This window comes from Entelurus aequoreus, linkage group LG02 (genome assembly GCF_033978785.1).
Source record: "Entelurus aequoreus isolate RoL-2023_Sb linkage group LG02, RoL_Eaeq_v1.1, whole genome shotgun sequence".
Lineage (NCBI taxonomy): Eukaryota > Metazoa > Chordata > Actinopteri > Syngnathiformes > Syngnathidae > Entelurus > Entelurus aequoreus.
In genome coordinates this window covers 9,015,960-9,039,234 of record NC_084732.1, presented here as the reverse complement: position 1 = coordinate 9,039,234, position 23,275 = coordinate 9,015,960, and the positions used below count along the sequence as shown (strand labels likewise).

The window sequence follows — 23,275 nt, the reverse complement described above, 5'->3', positions numbered from 1 at the left end:
TCATTTTGATAGTAGGCTAATATAGACACTTACATCATGTGTTGTCTTCATTATAACACTTATATAAGACTTTTAAAGTCATTTTGATAGTAGGCTATTATAGACACTTACATCATGTGTTGTCTTCATTATAACACTTATATAAGACTTTTAAAGTCATTTTGATAGTAGGCTAGTATAGACACTTACATCATGTGTTGCCTTCATTATAACACTTATATAAGACTTTTAAAGTCATTTTGATAGTAGGCTAATATAGACACTTACATCATGTGTTGTCTTCATTATAACACTTATATAAGACTTTTAAAGTCATTTTGATAGTAGGCTATTATAGACACTTACATCATGTGTTGTCTTCATTATAACACTTATATAAGACTTTTAAAGTCATTTTGATAGTAGGCTAGTATAGACACTTACATCATGTGTTGCCTTCATTATAACACTTATATAAGACTTTTAAAGTCATTTTGATAGTAGGCTAGTACAGACACTTACATCATGTGTTGCCTTCATTATAACACTTATATAAGACTTTTAAAGTCATTTTGATAGTAGGCTAATATAGCTAATATAGACACTTACATCATGTGTTGCCTTCATTATAACACTTATATAAGACTTTTAAAGTCATTTTGATAGTAGGCTAGTATAGACACTTACATCATGTATTGCCTTCATTATAACACTTATATAAGACTTTTAAAGTCATTTTGATAGTAGGCTAATATAGACACTTGCATCATGTGTTGTCTTCATTATAACACTTATATAAGACTTTTAAAGTTATTTTGATAGTAGGCTAATATAGACACTTACATCATGTGTTGTCTTCATTATAACACTTATATAAGACTTTTAAAGTCATTTTGATAGTAGGCTAATATAGACACTTACATCATGTGTTGTCTTCATTATAACACTTATATAAGACTTTTAAAGTCATTTTGATAGTAGGCTATTATAGACACTTACATCATGTGTTGTCTTCATTATAACACTTATATAAGACTTTTAAAGTCATTTTGATAGTAGGCTAGTATAGACACTTACATCATGTGTTGCCTTCATTATAACACTTATATAAGACTTTTAAAGTCATTTTGATAGTAGGCTAATATAGACACTTACATCATGTGTTGCCTTCATTATAACACTTATATGAGACTTTTAAAGTCATTTTGATAGTAGGCTAATATAGACACTTACATCATGTGTTGTCTTCATTATAACACTTATATAAGACTTTTAAAGTCATTTTGATAGTAGGCTATTATAGACACTTACATCATGTGTTGTCTTCATTATAACACTTATATAAGACTTTTAAAGTCATTTTGATAGTAGGCTAGTATAGACACTTACATCATGTGTTGCCTTCATTATAACACTTATATAAGACTTTTAAAGTCATTTTGATAGTAGGCTAGTATAGACACTTACATCATGTGTTGCCTTCATTATAACACTTATATAAGACTTTTAAAGTCATTTTTATAGTAGGCTAATATAGCTAATATAGACACTTACATCATGTGTTGCCTTCATTATAACACTTATATAAGACTTTTAAAGTCATTTTGATAGTAGGCTAGTATAGACACTTACATCATGTGTTGCCTTCATTATAACACTTATATAAGACTTTTAAAGTCATTTTGATAGTAGGCTAATATAGACACTTACATCATGTGTTGTCTTCATTATAACACTTATATAAGACTTTTAAAGTCATTTTGATAGTAGGCTAATATAGACACTTACATCATGTGTTGTCTTCATTAAAACACTTATATAAGACTTTTAAGGTCATTTTGATAGTAGGCTAGTATAGACACTTACATCATGTGTTGTCTTCATTAAAACACTTATATAAGACTTTTAAGGTCATTTTGATAGTAGGCTAGTATAGACACTTACATCATGTGTTGTCTTCATTATAACACTTATATAAGACTTTTAAAGTTATTTTGATAGTAGGCTAATATAGACACTTACATCATGTGTTGCCTTCATTATAACACTTATATAAGACTTTTAAAGTCATTTTGATAGTATCAATCAATCAATCAATCAATCAATGTTTATTTATATAGCCCTAAATCACAAGTGTCTCAAAGGGCTGTACAAGCCACAACGACATCCTCGGTACAGAGCCCACATACGGGCAAGGAAAAACTCACCCCAGTGGGACGTCAATGTGAATGACTATGAGAAACCTTGGAGAGGACCGCATATGTGGGTAACCCCCCCCCCCCCCCCCCCCCCCCCCCTCTAGGGGAGACCGAAAGCAATGGATGTGGAGTGGGTCTGACATAATATTGTGAAAGTCCAACACATCAGCGAAAGTCCAGTCCATAGTGGGGCCAGCAGGAACCATCCCGAGCGGAGACGGGTCAGCAGCGTAGAGATGTCCCCATCTGATGAACAGGCTAGCGGTCCACCCCGGGTTGGGAGCAGAGTAGAAAAGAAAAGAAAAGAAACGGCAGATCAACTGGTCTAAAAAGGGAGTCTATTTAAAGACTAGATTATACAAATGAGTTTTAAGATGAGACTTAAATGCTTCTACTGAGGTAGCATCTCTAACTGTTACCGGGAGGACATTCCAGAGTACTGGAGCCCGAATAGAAAACGCTCTATAGCCCGCAGACTTTTTTTGGCTCTGGGAATCACTAATAAGCCGGAGTTCTTTGAACGCAGATTTCTTGTCGGGACATATGGTACAATACAATCGGCGAGATAGGCTGGAGCTAAACCGTGTAATATTTTATACGTAAGTAGTAAAACCTTAAAGTCGCATCTTAAGTGCACAGGAAGCCAGTGCAGGTGAGCCAGTATAGGTATATATATATGTATATATGTATATAAAGGTATATACAGTATAGGCGTAATATGATCAAACTTTCTTGTTTTTGTCAAAAGTCTAGCAGCCGCATTTTGTACCAACTATATATATATATATATATATATATATATATATATATATATATATATATATATATATATATATATATATATATATATATATATATATATATATATATATATATATGTATGTATGTATGTATGTATGTATATATATATATATATATATATATATATATATATGTATGTATGTATGTATGTATATATATATATATATATATATATATATATATATATATATATATATATATATATATATATATATATATATATATATATATATATATATATATATATATACATACATACATACATACATACATACATACATACATACATACATACATATATATATATATATATATATATATATATATATATATATATATATATATATATATATATATATATATATATATATATATATATATATATTGCATTCTATTTCAGTTACTTTATTGAGTTTACAACCCCTGGCGCTGTTTTGTACTGTTTTTGTACTTATTTTGATTATTATTATTTCTCAATTGTTAGTAAATGTTGCAATTTATGAATAAAGGTTTATAAAATAAAATAAATAAATAAAAACATTACAAAAAAAATATTAAAAGGATACAACTGTCAATACACCATCCGTACCGGAAGACACGATCGGTCCACGCATGCGCGAAGGCTAGGTCACTTGACTTGGACGTGGCTCCTGCGACATCTTATTCTGTTAATTTGAATGTTTTATTTATGTTGTTTATAAAAAAAAAGTAGCTTACTTAGGTAACAATAATTTGTTGTTCATCTCCAAATGGCCAAACGTTGTATTGTGAAGAAGGAGCTTCCAAACATGGACATAAATAGCCCGTGTGTCATTATGCAGCACCACCTGCTGGTCACATTGTGTATCACACTCACTTTAGCACATTTTCCACTCCCTTTCTTTCTTTTAAATGTTGCTAAAAATGTTTTTAAACAAGGCACCTATTCTTACGTAAATCTACATCTACTACCCAACAAAAAGTAGACTTAAATGATCACGATGTCTGTACTGGAAGACAGGATCAGTCCGCGCATGCGCGAAGACAATCACTTCCTAGAGTTGCTTTTATTTATTTATTTATTTATTTTTTTTACGACGGAGCTTCTGTGTTACTTGAATGTTTTATTAATGTTTTGCATGAACAATAGCCTACGTAAGAGTAAAAAATAAGAAGAATATAAATATGAACAAGGGGTAGATGTAAAAAAATAAAAAGTATTATTGCCACAATTACAACCACTTTAGTTTATGGAACAAATTTGACACTGGAATAAAACAATGTAAATCTCTTTCTGTATAAACATTTTTTTTTTAAGTTACGATGATGACGAGATATGATATGAGTAGAATTATTTCTTCATTGTTGGTTTAATTGTTGTCAAATTAAAATATGTCTTTGTAGTCGCCAACATTTAAATTCAATTGTTGTATTTGGGAAAATAAGGGGCAGATATTGTAAGTTTTTCATTTATTTCTGCTAATGTTCATTCATATTTTAATGTAATGTTATGTTGAATGATTTATTTGTATTGTATACCTTTTTCTTGATTTTTTTTAATGAATGAAATAAATAAATTAACTGAATTTTCACTCCCATCACAAAATTTGTTTTTTCAAATGCTGATTTTGAAATTTATTTCTTTGCCATTTAAGGCTGCCGGCACACCGTCCAGGCTTCTCTACGGTTTCAAAATAAATACTGTATCCTTAAGTGACTTTTGTTGTGTATGTAAACTTTTATTTGACATTGTAATTCCAAAAAAAAAAAAGACAACAGAAAAGAAAACCGCAGTCACATTGATGGCGTAACGAACATAACTTATATATGTTATATTTTATATTGCTTTTAGTCTATTTTATACCTGCTTTGTCCTTTCCATCGTTTGTAGCTGAGCTACGGTGTGGAACAATGTCCCTTGTGGATCATTAGTCTAAGAGAGAGTTATAATGCACGCTAAACTGTCAGAAACGGGAAACTAGGACACAAAAACACTAAAAAGCATATTAAGCAGCAGCAAAAAACTCATTTTGGAATTCCTGCAAAGGACTGGACTTTAAAAAAGGATCTGGGACAACAATAAATACTAAATAATGAAGCAGGCAGTCATAGGGATGATGTTTGATAAGGAATGATCGAGTTCGAGCCTATTATCGAATCCTCTTATCGAACCGATTCCTTATGGATTCTCTTATGGAGTCCAGATAGGTTGTTGTATATGGAAAAAAACACACAATATTTGGTTTGACAAAAGCTCACTTTTATTATATAATAAAAAATAAAATCTAATAAATAAATAAATATTGACTGTTACCCACCTAAAAAAATAAAATAAAATAAATAAATATTGACTGTTGTTACCCAAAGTATATTAAGTGGGATTTTTCAGAAAAACAAATATATACAGTAACACAAAAACAAGCTGTCTCTGTGATCACTACAGGTGTATAAATAATAATATAGTGTTAAATAAAATCAGTCCCTTGGGCACAAAACTGAAAATAATACAGCTCTCCAAAAAGTGCACTTCTGCTGCTATTGGAACATAACTGTTTGTTATGATGCTTTGACATTTTTGCACTTTATTTCTTTATTGAAAGAAAATTCTAAGATGAGAAAAGTTGTTTGCAGATGTGGTTACAAAGCTAACAAATGAAAAGTTAAAGCTAAAAAAAGAAATACACTTTATTGAGTTAACATTATTTCTTCATGGGGAAAGATGTTATGAGCTAGAGAATATAACAACTACACTACCCAGCATGCAACGGGAGTGACGAGCATGCGCGGTCACCCCGAAAAGTGTTGCATGTCAAGAACTCAGCCAACACGCCTCGTCTGCATTATTTATAATTAGACAGACAACACATCTACAGTGTGATTTTGTAACGTTTACAAGGAAAGAAAAACTAAAGTTAAAAAAGGGAGATATGTTGTATATATATGTATGTGCTGCAGTGTTGTATATATATGTATGTGCTGCAGTGTTGTATATATATGTATGTGCTGCAGTGTTGTATATATATGTATGTGCTGCGGTTGTTTTAAGAAGGTTGCGACAGCTGCCGTAAAGGAGGTGCGGTGCTAGCCTGGTTGCTATGTTTCCGGTTGGTGGTAAAAGTGTTGGTCATGTGTTTTACCCTGCTCAAATCTCTCAGTAAAGTTATTCGTTGGATGATAGCTTTTGTTTTGAACTTTATTACACCTTGGAGCGCTTTTTCCCGTCCATTGTTTTCCTGCTTTCACTATCTGCGCCTAATGACTGAGCTACGTGACGTCATTTCTTGTGATGTCACACGGAGCATTTCTGGTCGGGACGGGATTCCAATAAAGAATCAACTCTTTTCCTTTACTATAGTGGTCTCGATAACGGGTACCGGTTCTCAAAAAGGGATTCGAGTGCGATGACTCGGTTCTTTTCTTATCAAACAACCGGGAAAACCGGTTTGGAGTATCATCCCTAGGCAGTCATCACATTCAGAGTAACGTTTGCATATTTGACTGATATTGAATCCAATAAATCATATTTCCTTAAATTGTGGAGGAGTATTTACTCAGCTGCACAGTGTAGGAAAACCAAATATGTCATAATATTATTTAACAATACTAATATTATACATTTTCACAAATACATATTGAGGAAACATTTATAAAATATAGATATTATTATCATATAAATATGTTACTAATACAATAAATTGTACTTTACGTTCTTAATTTATTGAAAATTATTGTTTAGGTGTTCCTTTTATTTTTGTAGTTTATTAAATAAATACATAAAACGTCTATACAGCCATTCTTGTATCATCGCGCTTTGAATTTGCGTATTTATTTTGAAGCATATTCTATGGGATACAATTGCTATGGTACGAAAAGGAGTAGAATTAAATAAGCTCAGCTTCTTCCTCCTCCTTTTCGGACGTGCTGTAATGAAACTGTAAATATGTGATGCATTACATTTTATTGTATGCATGGGCGAAATAAACTCAAACTGAACTGAACTGAGGTGACGAAGGAGTTGAAATAAAGACCAGCAGAGGGCAGCAACACGTCCGGTGTGCTGGAATTTAACAAGAAGAAGAAGAAACCCAAGCGATTTCGCGCCAATGTTTGTCCAAGTGGAGTTGCCGTAGCTAATCCTTCCACTTCCGGTAGTGCTAACCAAGAAGGCGTGATGGCGACGTCAATGTTGTTGCTGCTTTTTATACACTTAAACATCTCTTTAAAGTCTTTAAACTTCACACTTTCTTCTCTGGGGAGGAAGTAGCAAGGGCGGGAACTTGTTTCCGTGAGTGTTGACCTTCTTCCGGCTAGCTGACTTTGCTAGCTGCTAACAAAGAGACGCTAGCGACATATATTTAGGTTTAATTTAATATCTGATATATTTATGTTTATTCTAATATCTGATATATTTATGTTTATTCTAATATCTAAGTATTTATTTCTTTTAGTGGAGGAGGAGGAAGCTTGTCAAAGCAAAGAAGAGAACGGACAACATCGCTTTTTGCCACAGAACAGGTTTGTTTATTTCTTCTCTACGAGCTTTTTATTAATAATAATAATGGTCTGTTTCACATAATCAGAGTGATTTACTTGTAACTTTCAGAATAAATGTACTTTTCTGTCTTTTCCGGCTTGAGTTTTTAAGCATGAATTAGCAAACTTCCCAAATATATCGAATATTATAATTCATTATATTCACTATTCATTTGACTACATATTTATAATCAACATATATAGTAATACGTTATAATATATATACAAATAAATGTACATTTGTGTCTTTTCCAGCTGTAAATCTGAGTTTTTAGCGTAGAATTAGCAAACACTTGAAATATATCGAATATACATATATGTAAAATACTATATTCACTATACATTTTATAATTAATATGCTTTATATACATATATAATAATACTTTATAATATATATACAAGTATATGTACATTGATTTCTGTTTTAGCCCAAAATCTGAGTTTTCAGTACAAAATTAGCAAACACCTGAAATATATATATATATATATATATATATATATATATATATATATATATATATATATATATATATATATTTATATATATATATATATATATGATTAAAATGTATATATTTATATTACGTTATGAATATTTATATATATATATATATATATAAATATATATATATATATATATATATATATGTATATATATATATATATGTATATATATATATATATGATTAAAATTTATATATTTATATTACGTTATGAATATTTCAGGTGTTTGCTAATTCTATACTAAAAATCTAGATTTCGAGCTGAAAAACACAGAAATGTACATGTATTTTAATTTTTTATTCTATTATTATATAATATTAAACATGAATATATAAATTAAGTATTCAAACATATATATATATATATATATACATACACACACACACTGTTTTAATATATATATATATATATATATATATATATATATATATATATATATATATATATATGTCTTAATTAGATTATCCAAAAAATAGTGCTCGATACCGTGGTAGAGCGTAATATGTATGTGTGGGAAAAAATCACAAGACTATTTCATCTCTACAGGCCTGTTTCATGAGGGATTTCCTCAATCCTCAGGAGATTTTCTCCTGAGGATTGAGGAAATCCCTCATGAAACAGGCCTGTAGAGATGAAATAGTCTTGTGATTTTTTCCCACACATACATATATATATATATATATATATATATATATATATATATATATATATATATATATATATATATATATATATATATATATATATATATATATATATATATATATGTGTATGTATGTATGTATGTATGTATATATATATGTATGTATATATATATATATATGTATATATATATATATGTATATATATATATATATATATATATATATATACATATATATGTTTGAATACATATATATATATATATATATATATATATATATATATATATATATATATATATATATATATATATATATATATATATATATATATATATATGTGTGTGTATATATATATATTTATATATATATGATTAAAATGTATATATTTATTTTACGTTATGAATATTTCAGGTGTTTGCTAATTCTATACTAAAAATCTAGATTTCGAGCTGGAAAAACACAGAAATGTACATGTATTTTAATTTTTTATTCTACTATTATATAATATTAAACATTAATATATAAATTATGTATTCAAACATATAATATATATATATAAATATATATATATATATATATATATATATATATGTATACATACACACACACACACAGTTTTAATATATTTATATATATACATATATATGTTTGAATACATAAATTATATATTAATGTTTAATACTATATAATGGTAGAATAAAAAATAAAAAATATATGTATTTTTACATGTACCCACCTAGAGCCCCCCACCCCCCTCATTTCTCCCTCCCCCTCCCCCGACACACACACACACACACACACACACACACACACACACACACACACACACACACACACACACACACACACACACACACCCAGTAAAGTGTTTCAAGTGATTTCCACAAACTAACCAAACAAAAGCACCTCATTACGGGGAAAAAAAAGACAATTATTTTTAGTCTTTACAATTCAAATTTGCAGAGTCGAGGAAAAAAACAAAACGGTGTTGTTGTTTTTTACCCCCCCTCTGCCTGCTGAATGTCAACTTAAAAGAAGTGTGGAAAAAAAGCAATTAAAAAAAATAAATAATAAAAAATAGCACATGCAGCTAAGATAATTAGCGGGATGCGGTTTGAGCTTTTTATAGGGCTCAGTGTTTCCCATAAACTGCCAAGATACCTGTGGCGGTGGGGGCGTGGCTATGGGCGTGGTCACCATGACATCATCGAGTAATTTGCATAATTTACTACAATGATTTGATTTTCTCTAAAAAGGCTCAAAAAAATGTATACTTACTAATTAATAATAACAGTTTTGTTTTAAACGTCCATCCATCCATCCATCCATCCATCCATTTTACAATATAATTACAACACTTTATGTACATATTTATATACAGATTTGAACAATAAGTTATTCACTGAAATATATTTATTAATTGTGGTTCTTACAAAAAATATATCTTATAAAATATAAAAGCTAAAATGTCTCTTAAAGCTCTGCCCCTTTAATTAGTGCACACTAAATAATTTAACTTTAGCCTACTACTACAAGCATATTATTTACCAGCAACATAAAGTGAAACAGAGGCAGAGGTGTCCTGCCACAGTCAGTAACAAATAAACAGAAAACAGTAGTGGTGGTAGATAGACACAGAGCTTCATCAAACATCTGATCCACTGAACAAAGAGCTCCAAAAATCTTGAACTTTAGACTTTTACTCCCTACACTTAACCATGTGTTTCCTACTAATTTTTAAAAAAAATTTAATTTAAAAAAAAAAAAAGTAAAATTATTTTTTCTATTTATTTGTGGCAGACGTAATTCTTTCGTGGCGGGCCGCCACAAATAAATGAATGTGTGGGAAACACTGGGGCTGTATGAGAGAGTGACGTCCAATTCTCCGCTGGGACGCTAGGGGCAGTGTTTTATGCACCCCTATAGTACCGGTTTAGTAGGGGTTCGATTCCCATTCTTAGGGGTGACCATTCCATTCAACACCATTCTCGTTTTTTTTCATTTTATCTGGTATAATGTAGGCCCTGTGATGAGGTGGCGACTTGTCCAGGGTGTACCCCGCCTTCCGCCCGATTGTAGCTGAGATAGGCTACGGCGCCCCCCGCGACCCCGAAGGGCATAAGCGGTAGAAAATGGATGGCTGGATGGTATAATGTAGAAATGATTTAAATCAAATGTTTTCAAAACAGGTTACAAAATATCCTCTTTGCTGCTGACGTACGACTTCAACGCCCAGTTGTGGCCGGAAAAAAAACGTCTTTTCATTTTAAAAAATCACACAATGGTAATCAATCTAAAAAACTCCAACCCAATTCCAGCTTTCCAATACCTACCGATATATTTACAAATAGGGCAGTATAGCTCGGTTGGTAGCAACTTGAGGGTTCCAGGTTTGATCCCCGCTTCTGCCATCCTAGTCACTTCCGTTGTGTCCTTGGGCAAGACCAGGGGTGGGCAATTAATTTTTACCGGGGGCCGCATGAGCAACCCGAGCACTGCTGGAGGGCCACATCGACAATATTTCAATTACATTTTGCTCAATATTATTTTTGATATACACCGTAAGATAAATAATAATAATAATAATAATAATAATAATTAATAATAATAATAATAATACTTTCATTTAATCTAACTTAACTTTATACCAAAAGCACTACTTTGGAAATCATTTGTACCCCTTTCAGAGATCACATTTAGTTCCCCTTAAACATCCTCATGTTGCACAATGAAATGTAAGCATAGGATGAAGTGTGCATCCCTGTACCTTTCTCAAGTAACAGCATTCCATGATTAATATCAATAAATTAACATTAATTATAAATGACAGTAAAATAAGCACACGTATGACTGAGGAGTCATGGTGTAACTTTGTGTGGTGTTTGAGTTGTCCGACTTTTTGTGTGGCCATAAACGCACCAGTGGTTTAGTGCTATGCGTGTTGGTGACAGATGACAAGTTGCTTTTGGCCTGGTTTGTACGGCAGAAAGTGACTAGTTTTTCCAGATAGAAGTGTTATACTCATGTTTTTGGTGTGGTTATGTCCGAATATAAACAGTTTTGCTCAATAAAGTGATGGATATAATTCCTGTCCTCGAAGCATCTCGATAGACGTTACAATAATTGAACGGTGTTCAATTGAACGGTGTTGACGAACACCGTTAGGGCCGCTTGTTGTCACTGTCACTCAAAGTTGCCTTGCAAAATTACACAGAATAAATGTGTCTATTTTGTTTAGAATTCAGATGGGATTTGATTTGGTGCGCGGCATATATTTGCTGCGCGCAGAGGACGCTTGAGCAGTGCGCAATTGTGCAGGCGCGCACCTTAGAGGGAACGTTGCTTGGCAGTCCATGTCTTGTTGAAAACACGACATTCCTCATCAACTTTTCTCTTTTTAGCGTCTCGGGTGTAAACCGTGCATCACTTGTCGCTGCATGTGCACCTTCACTCACAGGTTACACACGGACACACGCCCATAAATAACACTTTTCAAAATAAAAGCAGCACAGTTGTATTGTGCGCACGACATAGATGTTTTTTCAACTTTATTTTGTCATTTGTGATTGCAGCTGTTCACATTCACTCACAATCACGTACACGCATACGTCCACACGGAAGTAATACAAATAACGATTTTCAAAACAAAAGCAGCACACTCGACATAGATACTTTTTTAAATGTATTTTGTAATTTATAATTGGCCTCACGCGGGCCGGACAGGGACGCACAAAGGGCCGGATGTGGCCCGCGGGCCGCAGAATGCCCAAGTCTGGGCAAGACACTTGACCACCTGCTCCCAGTGCCACCCACACTGGTTTTAAATGGAACTTAGATATTGCCTTTCACTATGAAAAAAGCGCTTTGAGTCATTAGAGAAAAGTGCTATATAAATATAATTCACATTTCACACAGTTAAAAATGTTATATTGTGTTGGATTTAGAAATGAAAAATATCAAAATGGCATTAAATGTTGAAGTTTGATGTAAAGCAGAGTACACCAATATATAACATTATTAAGTGATGATATTTCATGCTAAAGTCTAATTATAGGCAGTTGATCAATAGATTCAAGCGTTAAATCCTAGGTGTCAAACTCAAGGCCCGGGGGCCAGTTGTGGCCCGCCCCCTCATTCTATGTGGCCCGCAAAAAGCCTGGAACAAATTCCTTTCAATAAAATACTTAATTTTTTTACTAATACAATTTTGACAGGAAAAAATGCATATTTTAAACTTTAATATTATCTGATAATGCCAGTTATATAAATATATACTGTATTGAAAAATATATTTTTCTGAGATAAAAACAAATAGTTAAATATCTGCCTGTCACTTTTATTTATGGTTTTAAAGCCACATAAAAAAAAATCTAATAATCAAACGCATATGCATTTCGATTAATCGTGATTAATCACAGGTTGTTGCCCGCATGCATGATGTCAATTCATTTAAAAAAAAGCGGCCCTCTGAAAGCAGCCATTACTGCCATGTAAGTAATGATAATAATAATAATAATAATAATAATAATGATAATAATAATGATAATAATAATGATAATAATAATAATAATAATAATAATGATAATAATAATGATAATAATAATAATAATAATAAAATATTTTTTAAAACATTTTTACGACAGAGACCCTTCCAGGTCCCCGTGACCAAACTTGAGGGGACCCTTAAGGGGCGGTATAGCTCGGTTGGTCGCGCGGCCGTGCCAGCAACTTGAGGGTTCCGGGTTCGATCCCCGCTTCCGCCATCCTAGTCACTGCCGTTGTGTCTTTAGGCAAGACTACGATACGGAATACGACCACATCACACCGGTTCTCAAATCCCTTCGCCGGCTTCCTGTTCCACTCAGGATTGAATACAAAGTCTCCCTACTAACCCACCAGTGCCTCCCTTACCTCAAAGAACTGCTCACCCCCAAATCCTCCACACCACACCTCCGAGAACAAAGCTACGAACAATGGGAGACCGGGCTTTCTGCAGTCTGTGGAACACTCTCCCTGACCACCTGAGGGCACCACAGACTGTGAATGCTTTTAAAAAAGGCTTAAAAACCCTTCTTTTTTTTAAAAAAAGTCTTTTTTTTATATATGCGTGCTAGTTGTAGCTATTAGGCTGTTGTAGTTTTTATTTTTATTTATTTTTATTACCTTTTTATTTTTTTAATACACTAGCACTTTGAGGTTGTTTGCTCAAGTGCTTTTACAAATAAAATCTATTATTTTTATTATTATTAAAACACTTTACCCCCCCCCCCCCCCCCACACACACACACACACAGTAAATCAATCAATCAATCAATGTTTATTTATATAGCCCTAAATCACAAGTGTCTCAAAGGGCTGTTAAAGCGTTTCAGGTGATTTCCACAAACTAACCAAACAAAAACAACACCTCATTACGGGGGAAAAAAAGACACGTATTTGTATTGTATTATATAGTCTTTACAATTCAAATTTGCAGAGTGGATTGAATACAAAGTCTCCCTACTAACCCACCAGTGCCTCGTCTACCTCAAAGAACTGCTCACCCCCAAATCCTCCACACCACACCTCCGCCCCGGACAGGCTAACCTCCTCCAACCTCTGAGGACAAAGCTACGAACAATGGGAGACCGGGCTTTCTGCAGTCTGTGGAACGCTCTCCCTGACTACCTGAGGGCACCACAGACTGTGGGTGCTTTAAAAAAAAAAAAAAGGCTTAAAAACCCTTCTTTTTAAAAAAGCCTTTTTATTTCAGATATATGCGTGCTAGTTCTAGTTTTTATTTTTATTTATTTTTATTATCTTGTTATTTATTTTCTAATACACTGTAGCACTTTGAGGTTGTTTGCTCAATGTGAAGTGCTTTTACAAATAAAATCTATTATTATTATTGTTATTATTAAGACCCTTTACCCAAAACGCTTTGAGTCACTAGAGAAAAGCGCTATATAAATACAATTCACACAATTAAAGGCCTACTGAAACCCACTACTACCGACCACGCAGTCTGATAGTTTATATATCAATGATGAAATCTTAACATTATAACACATGCCAATACGGCCGGGTTAACTTATAAAGTGACATTTTAAATTTGCCGCTAAACTTCCGGTTCGAAACGCCTCTGCGTGTGACGTATGCGTGTGACGTAGCCCGGCGAACACGGGTATGCCTTCCACATTGAAGCCGATACGAAAAAGCTCTGTTTTCATTTCATAATTCCACAGTATTCTGGACATCTGTGTTCGTGAATCTGTTTCAATCATGTTCATTGCATTATGGAGAAGGAAGCCGAGCAAGCAAAGAAGAAAGTTGTCGGTGCGAAATGGACGTATTTTTCGAACGTAGTCAGCCACAACAGTACACAGCCGGCGCTTCTTTGTTTACATTCCCGAAAGATGCAGTCAAGATGGAAGAACTCGGATAACAGAGACTCTAACCAGGAGGACTTTTGATTTGGATACACAGACGCCTGTAGAGAACTGGGACAACACAGACTCTTACCAGGATTACTTTGATTTGGATGACAAAGACGCAGACGTGCTACTGTGAGTATGCAGCTTTGGCTTTTTTTTGCGTATGTACGTAACTTTTTTTAAAATATATAAGCTTTATGAACCTTGGGTTAGGTGAACGGTCTTTTGGGCTGAGTGATTGTGTGTGTTGATCATGTGTTTGAATTGTATTGGCGTGTTCTATGGAGCTAGGAGCTAGCAGAGAAGCTAGGAGCTAGCATAACACGTACCGTACCGTACGTGCGCGTCACGTACGTAACTTTTTAAAAATATATAAGCTTTATGAACCTTGGGTTAGGTGAACGGTCTTTTGGGCTGAGTGATTGTGTGTGTTGATCGGGTGTTTGAATTGTATTGGCGTGTTCTATGGAGCTAGGAGCTAGCAGAGGAGCTAGGAGCTAGCATAACAAACACGCAGGTGTTATTATGCAGGATTAATTTGTGGCATATTAAATATAAGCCTGGTTGTGTTGTGGCTAATAGAGTATATATATGTCTTGTGTTTATTTACTGTTGTAGTCATTCCCAGCTGAATATCAGGTACCGTGAGTATGCAGCCTTGGCTGCTAAACATTCGATAACTTGACCGTATGTGCGCGTCACGTACGTAACTTTTTAAAAATATATAAGCTTTATGAACCTTGGGTTAGGTAAACGGTCTTTTGGGCTGAGTGATTGTGTGTGTTGATCAGGTGTTTGAATTGTATTGGCGTGTTCTATGGAGCTAGGAGCTAGCAGAGGAGCTAGGAGCTAGCATAACAAACACGCAGGTGTTTTTATGCAGGATTAATTTGTGGCATATTAAATATAAGCCTGGTTGTGTTGTGGCTAATAGAGTATATATACGTCTTGTGTTTATTTACTGTTGTAGTCATTCCCAGCTGAATATCAGGTCACCCCCGGCTCTCACAGCATCTTCCCTATCTGAATAGCTTCAACTCCCCACTAGTCCTTCACTTGCACTTTACTCATCCACAAATCTTTCATCCTCGCTCAAATTAATGGGGAAATTGTCGCTTTCTCGGTCCGAATCTCTCTCACTTCATGCGGCCATCATTGTAAACAATAGGGAACTTTGCGTATATGTTCAACTGACTACGTCACGCTACTTCCGGTAGGTGCAAGCCTTTTTTTTATCAGATACCAAAAGTTGCAATCTTTATCGTCGTTGTTCTATACTAAATCCTTTCAGCAAAAATATGGCAATATCGCGAAATGATCAAGTATGACACATAGAATAGATCTGCTATCCCCGTTTAAATAAAAAAAATTCATTTCAGTAGGCCTTTAAAAATGTTATATTGTGTTGGATTTGCAAATGAAAAATATCAAAAAGGCTTTAATTGTTCAAGTTTGGACACCCCTGATGTAAAGCAGAGTACACCAATAAAAATAAAGTTAAAGTCTAATTATAGGCAAGTTAAAAACCTCTAAAGGCCTAGTGGCCACATGCGTGGACAGCACCTTTTTAGCTCTTATTTCCAAAATTGTGTACACTACTGAATTGGGGTCTTATGGCCGCTTATGTGGACACTTATACTGCCCTCTGGTGGTGTCAGAAGAGTATAACATACAATGGAATTTGGGGGAAAAAAAGTGTAAAAATAAGAATGAACATGTCACTAAACATGAAGTACACGTTTGTGTACTGTTGCGTCGGACCAGTTCTTCCTCCCAGGGAATCGAAGTTACTGGTCAATCCCAAGTCCTTTCCATGACATATATGCTGAGTAAGAAGGACCACCAAGACAGAATTGGAATATTTTCAAGTTTTACTAAAGCTTTAGGTGATCAGTTTAACCAATACATTCATATCGGCTACTCTAGTTGATCTGGAATTCAAACGGAAAAGCCAACTTATTTCATACAAAGAAAGCCCCCCCACCCCCCTCCCCCTCGCAACACTGATAAGGAAGATTTGGGTGTTGGGTTTCACATTCCTGATGGTTTAAGACACTAAACAGACAATCTGAAGGCAAAGAGAGACTGGTTCAATATACAAAGGAAAAGTACTATCTACTCTAAACATGGCTATGTAAAAAGAAAGAACTCTTAAACATAAATGCATCCTCCACAGTACTTATGGACTAAGTACGATTATTAGTTTTTATTCTAATTAGGGTCCAATAAGTCCAAATACCTGCTAAAGTCAAACCCCTGATAGGATCCCCTTGACCGTGACTTTTGTCCTCAGCGCTGCCAACAATGGAGGACGTTGGCGAGACCACGCCGTGCTGCAAGGCGGAGCAGGAGGAGCCACAGCCCCCCCGCATTAAAGAGGAAGAGCAGGACCACAGCGTCAGTCGGGAGGACCCGGGAGGACCGGAGGACGAGCAGGTGATCCAGGTCATCGTGAAGGGTGAGGAGGACGCGGACCCTCCAAGCAGCAGCTGGACACCAGAAGCCGACGGAGACCACTTGGGGTCAGCTCCAGGATCAGGTAGCGACCACACCACCGCACACTCCACTCGTCACATGACCACGGAAGCTGATGTAGACCACATTGGGTCAGCTCCAGGATCAGGTAGCGACCACACCACCGCACACTCCACTCGTCACATGACCACGGAAGCTGATGTAGACCACATTGGGTCAGCTCCAGGATCAGGTAGCGAGCACACCACCGCACACTCCACTCGTCACATGACCACGGAAGCCGACGTAGACCACTTGGGGCCACCTCCAGGATCACGTAGCGACCACACCACCGCACACTCCACTCGTCACATGACCACGGAAGCCGACGTAGACCACATTGGGTCAGCTCCAGGATCAGGTAGCGACCACACCACCGCACACTCCACTCGTCACATGACCACGGAAGCCGATGTAGACCACATTGGGTCAGCTCCAGGATCAGGTAGTGACCACACCACCGCACACTCCACCCGTCACATGACCCCGGAAGCCGATGTAGACCACATGAGGTCCGCTCCAGGATCAGGTAGCGAGCACACCACCGCACACTCCACTCGTCACATGACCACGGAAGCCGACGTAGACCACATTGGGTCAGCTCCAGGATCAGGTAGCGACCACACCACCGCACACTCCACTCGTCACATGACCACGGAAGCCGACGTAGACCACATTGGGTCAGCTCCAGGATCAGGTAGCGACCACACCACCGCACACTCCACTCGTCACATGACCACGGAAGCCGACGTAGACCACATTGGGTCAGCTCCAGGATCAGGTAGCGACCACACCACCGCACACTCCACTCGTCACATGACCCCGGAAGCCGATGTAGACCACATTGGGTCAGCTCCAGGATCAGGTAGCGAGCACACCACCGCACACTCCACGCGTCACCTCGACAACACCCGAGTGATGTGCTCCGAATGCGACCGGGCTTTTTACGACAAGAAAACGCTGACGGTGCACATGCGCACGCACACCGGAGAGAAACCGTTCGTCTGCGCCGTGTGCGGCAAGACGTTCGCCCAGAGGGGGAATCTGATCAAGCACACCAGGACGCACACGGGGGAGAAACCCTTTTCCTGCCCGTTCTGCACCACCAGTTACAGCGACCGCTCGACTTTGGTCAAACACATCCGGCGGCACACCGGCGAGAAACCGTTCGGCTGTTCGCACTGCCCGGAGAAGTTCTCCCGCAAGTCGAACTTGATCACGCACACGAGGACGCACACCGGAGAGAAACCCTTTCGCTGCGCGGCCTGCAGCGCCGCCTTCGGCGACCGCTCCACGTTGAACAAGCACGCCAGGACGCACACGGGGGAGAAACCCTTCAGTTGCTCGGCGTGCGGGCAGAGGTTCTCGCAGAGGGAGCACCTGAGAAGACACGCCAGGACGCACACCGGGGAGAAACCCTTCCCCTGCGCCGTTTGCAGCAAAAGCTTTAGCGACCGCTCGACGTTTGTCCGACACATGGGGAGACACCCTGGACAGGTGGTCTTAGCTGGGCAGGTGGTCTCAGCCGCCAACGTGGACCAAGGGCACTGAAGCCACACGCACCGGGACTATAGTTTTATCTGCTGACTCCAGACTGGGGACTAGAAAAGACTTGGCAACGTTTTCAGGGCCAAGGATCCTCAAACTGATGGAGAAGAAGAACTTTTGTACTTTGTATGAAATTGTCTTTCTAATTAAACTGCAAAAGTACCTTCTTGTTGTGCAGCATTAACATTTTATAGCAGTGCGCCGCTAATTGCTAGCTGACAGCCAGCACGCTAATCGCTAGTTGACAACTAGCATGCTAATTGCTAGAGAAAAACGAGCACGCCAATTACCAGGTGAGAACTAGCACGTTAGTCACTAGTTGACATCTAGCATGCTAATTGCTATTTAAGAATGAGCAGGCTGATTACCAGCTGAGAACTAGCACGCTAATCGCGAGTTGACAACTAGCATGCTAATTGCTAGAGAACAACTAGCACGCTAATTACCAGCTGAGAACTAGCCATATAATCGCTAGTTGACCACTAGCATGCTAATTGATGGAGATAAACTTGCACGCTAATTACCAGCTGAGAACTAGCACGCTAATCGCTAGTTGACAACTAGCATGCTGATTGCTAGAGATGAGCGAGCGATTCCTTTATCTTCATTTATTATTGAACTGTTGAGAGCGATCTGTAGCGCTCAGTTTTCTTGCTAAAGAAGATTATCATCACACTTCAACATCTCTTACACGTAAACACTGCCTCTTTGCCCGGGCAAATGAAAATATGTTCTCCATGCCAAAGAAACTGCTTTATTTTATTTATTTATTTATTTATTTTTTACACAGAATGACCAAAAACGTAAAAACACTACATTACCCACAATTCCGAGACTGGGCTGCCCATATTTGTTATTTTTAATTTGTATTCTTTTAACACAGAATGACCAAAAACGTAAAAACACTACATTACCCACAATTCCGAGACTGGGCTGCCCATATTTGTTATTTTTAATTTGTATTCTTTTAACACAGAATGACCAAAAACGTAAAAACACTACATTACCCACAATTCCGAGACTGAGCTGCCCATTTTATTTATTTTTTAACACAGAATGACCAAAAATGTAAAAACACTACATTACCCACAATTCCGAGACTGAGCTGCCCTTCTTTTATTTTTTATTTATTTTATTTTTTTATTTTAACACAGAATGACCAAAAACGTAAAAATACTACATTACCCACAATTCCGAGACTGAGCTGCCCATTTATTTTTTTATTTTATTTTTTTATTTATTTTTTAACACAGAATGACCTAAAATGTAAAAACACTACATTACCCAAAATTCCGAGACTGAGCTGCCCATTTTTATTTTTTTTAATTTTTTTTAACACAGAATGACCAAAAACGTAAAAACACTTCATTACCCACAATTCCGAGACTGAGCTGGCCATTTTTTTTAATTTTTTTTTTTTAACACACAATGACCAAAAATGTAAAAACACTACATTACCCACAATTCCGAGACTGAGCTGCCCATTTAATTTTTAATTTTTTTTTTTTAATTTTTCAACACAAAATGACCAAAAACGTAAAAAACACTACATTACCCAAAATTCCGAGACTGAGCTGCCCATTTTTATTTATTTATTTATTTTTTTAACACAGAATGACCAAAAACGTAAAAACACTACATTACCCACAATTCCGAGACTGAGTTGGCCATTTTTTATTTATTTTTTTTATTTTTTTTAAATCACAGAATGACCAAAAACGTAAAAACACTACATTACCCACAATTCCAAGACTGAGCTGCCCTTCTTTTATTTTTATTTTATTTTTTTATTTTATTTTAACACAGAATGACCAAAAACGTAAAAACACTACATTACCCACAATTCCGAGGCTGAGCTGCCCACTTAATTTTTTTAAATGTTTTTTAAAAAATTTAACACAAAATGACCAAAAACGTAAAACACTACATTACCCACAATTCCGAGACTGAGCTGCCCTTCTTTTATTTTATTTTTTTTAAAATTTTAACACAGAATGACCAAAAACGTAAAAATACTACATTACCCACAATTCCGAGACTGAGCTGCCCATTTATTTTTTTATTTTATTTTTTTATTTATTTTTTAACACAGAATGACCTAAAATGTAAAAACACTACATTACCCAAAATTCCGAGACTGAGCTGCCCATTTTTATTTATTTTTATTTTTTTTAACACAGAATGACCAAAAACGTAAAAACACTTCATTACCCACAATTCCGAGACTGAGCTGGCCATTTTTTTAAAAAAATTTTTTTTAACACACAATGACCAAAAATGTAAAAACACTACATTACCCACAATTCCAAGACTGAGCTGCCCTTCTTTTATTTTTTTTTTATTTTTTTATTTTATTTTAACACAGAATGACCAAAAACGTAAAAACACTACATTACCCACAATTCCGAGACTGAGCTGCCCACTTAATTTTTTTAAATGTTTTTTAAAAAATTTAACACAAAATGACCAAAAACGTAAAAACACTACATTACCCACAATTCCGAGACTGAGCTGCCCTTCTTTTATTTATTTTTTTTTAAAATTTTAACACAGAATGACCAAAAACGTAAAAATACTACATTACCCACAATTCCGAGACTGAGCTGCCCATTTATTTTTTTATTTTATTTTTTTATTTATTTTTTAACACAGAATGACCTAAAATGTAAAAACACTACATTACCCAAAATTCCGAGACTGAGCTGCCCATTTTTATTTATTTTTATTTTTTTTAACACAGAATGACCAAAAACGTAAAAACACTTCATTACCCACAATTCCGAGACTGAGCTGGCCATTTTTTTTTTTAAATTTTTTTTAACACACAATGACCAAAAATGTAAAAACACTACAATACCCACAATTCCGAGACTGAGCTGCCCATTTAATTTTTTTAAATTTTTTTTAAATTTTTCAACACAAAATGACCAAAAACGTAAAAACACTACATTACCCACAATTCCGAGACTGAGCTGCCCATTTTTATTTTTTTTAACACAGAATGACCAAAAACGTAAAAACACTACATTACCCACAATTCCGAGACTGAGCTGGCCATTTTTTTATTTTTTATTTTTATTCTTTTAACACAGAATGACCAAAAACGTAAAACACTACATTACCCACAATTCCGAGACTTAGCTGCCTATTATTTATTATTTATTTTTTAATTGTTTTATTTTTTAACACAGAATGACTAAAAACGTAAAAACACTACATTACCCAAAATTCCGAGACTGAGCTGCCCATTTTTATTTATTTTATTTTTTTTTTTTAACACAGAATGACCAAAAACGTAAAAACACTACATTACCCAAAATTCAGAGACTGAGCTGCCCATTTTTATTTTTTTTAACACAGAATGACCAAAAATGTAAAAACACTACATTACCCACAATTCCGAGACTGAGCTGCCCTTTTTATTTTTTTATTAACACACAATGACCAAAAACGTAAAAACACTACATTACCCACAATTCCGAGACTGAGCTGCCCATTTATTTTTTTATTTTATTTTTTTATTTATTTTTTAACACAAAATGACCCAAAACGTAAAAACACTACATTACCCAAAATTCCGAGACTGAGCTGGCCGTTTTTTTTTTTGTTTTTTTTAAGAACACAAAATGACCAAAAACGTAAAAACACTACATTACCCACAATTCCGAGACTGAGCTGGCCATTTTTTATTTATCATTTTTATTTTTTTTAAAACACAGAATGACCAAAAATGTAAAAACACTACATTACCCACAATTCTGAGACTGAGCTGGCCATTTTTTTATTTATTTAAAAAAAAAACACACAGAATGACCAAAAACGTAAAAACACTACTGCCCACAATTCCGAGACTGAGCTGCCCTTTTTTTTTTTTTTTTTAACACACAATGACCAAAAACGTAAAAACACTACATTACCCACAATTCCGAGACTGAGCTGCCCATTTTTATTTTTTTTAACACAGAATGACCAAAAACGTAAAAACACTACATTACCCACAATTCCGAGACTGAGCTGCCCATTTCATTTTTTCAAATTTTCTTTAAATTTTTTAACACAAAATGACCAAAAACGTAAAAACACTACATTACCCACAATTCCGAGACTGAGCTGGCTATTTTTTTATTTTTTATTTTTATTCTTTTAACACAGAATGACCAAA

The 23,275-nt window shown here is 35.4% G+C and overlaps 1 protein-coding gene across 2 annotated transcripts; it reads left to right on the top strand.

The window, feature by feature from the left end:
• Positions 1-7,083: 7,083 nt before the first annotated feature.
• On the top strand, positions 7,084-19,262 carry LOC133662209 (zinc finger protein 436-like). Of its 2 annotated transcripts, none has more exons than XM_062065994.1 (3): positions 7,084-7,242; positions 7,406-7,472; positions 17,345-19,262. In XM_062065994.1, the coding sequence occupies exon 3, from the start codon at positions 17,356-17,358 to the stop codon at positions 19,114-19,116; it is 1,761 nt and encodes a 586-aa protein (XP_061921978.1). In that variant the 5' UTR covers positions 7,084-7,242; positions 7,406-7,472; positions 17,345-17,355; the 3' UTR covers positions 19,117-19,262. The 2 variants fall into 2 exon arrangements, with proteins under 2 accessions (XP_061921978.1, XP_061921988.1); XM_062066004.1 differs by having other exon boundaries at positions 7,084-7,316.
• Positions 19,263-23,275: the final 4,013 nt, after the last annotated feature.

Excerpts from the sequence above, each read along its gene's own strand:
- LOC133662209 (XM_062065994.1), top strand. The coding sequence starts at position 17,356 with ATGGAGGACGTTGGCGAGACCACGCCGTGCTGCAAGGCGGAGCAGGAG.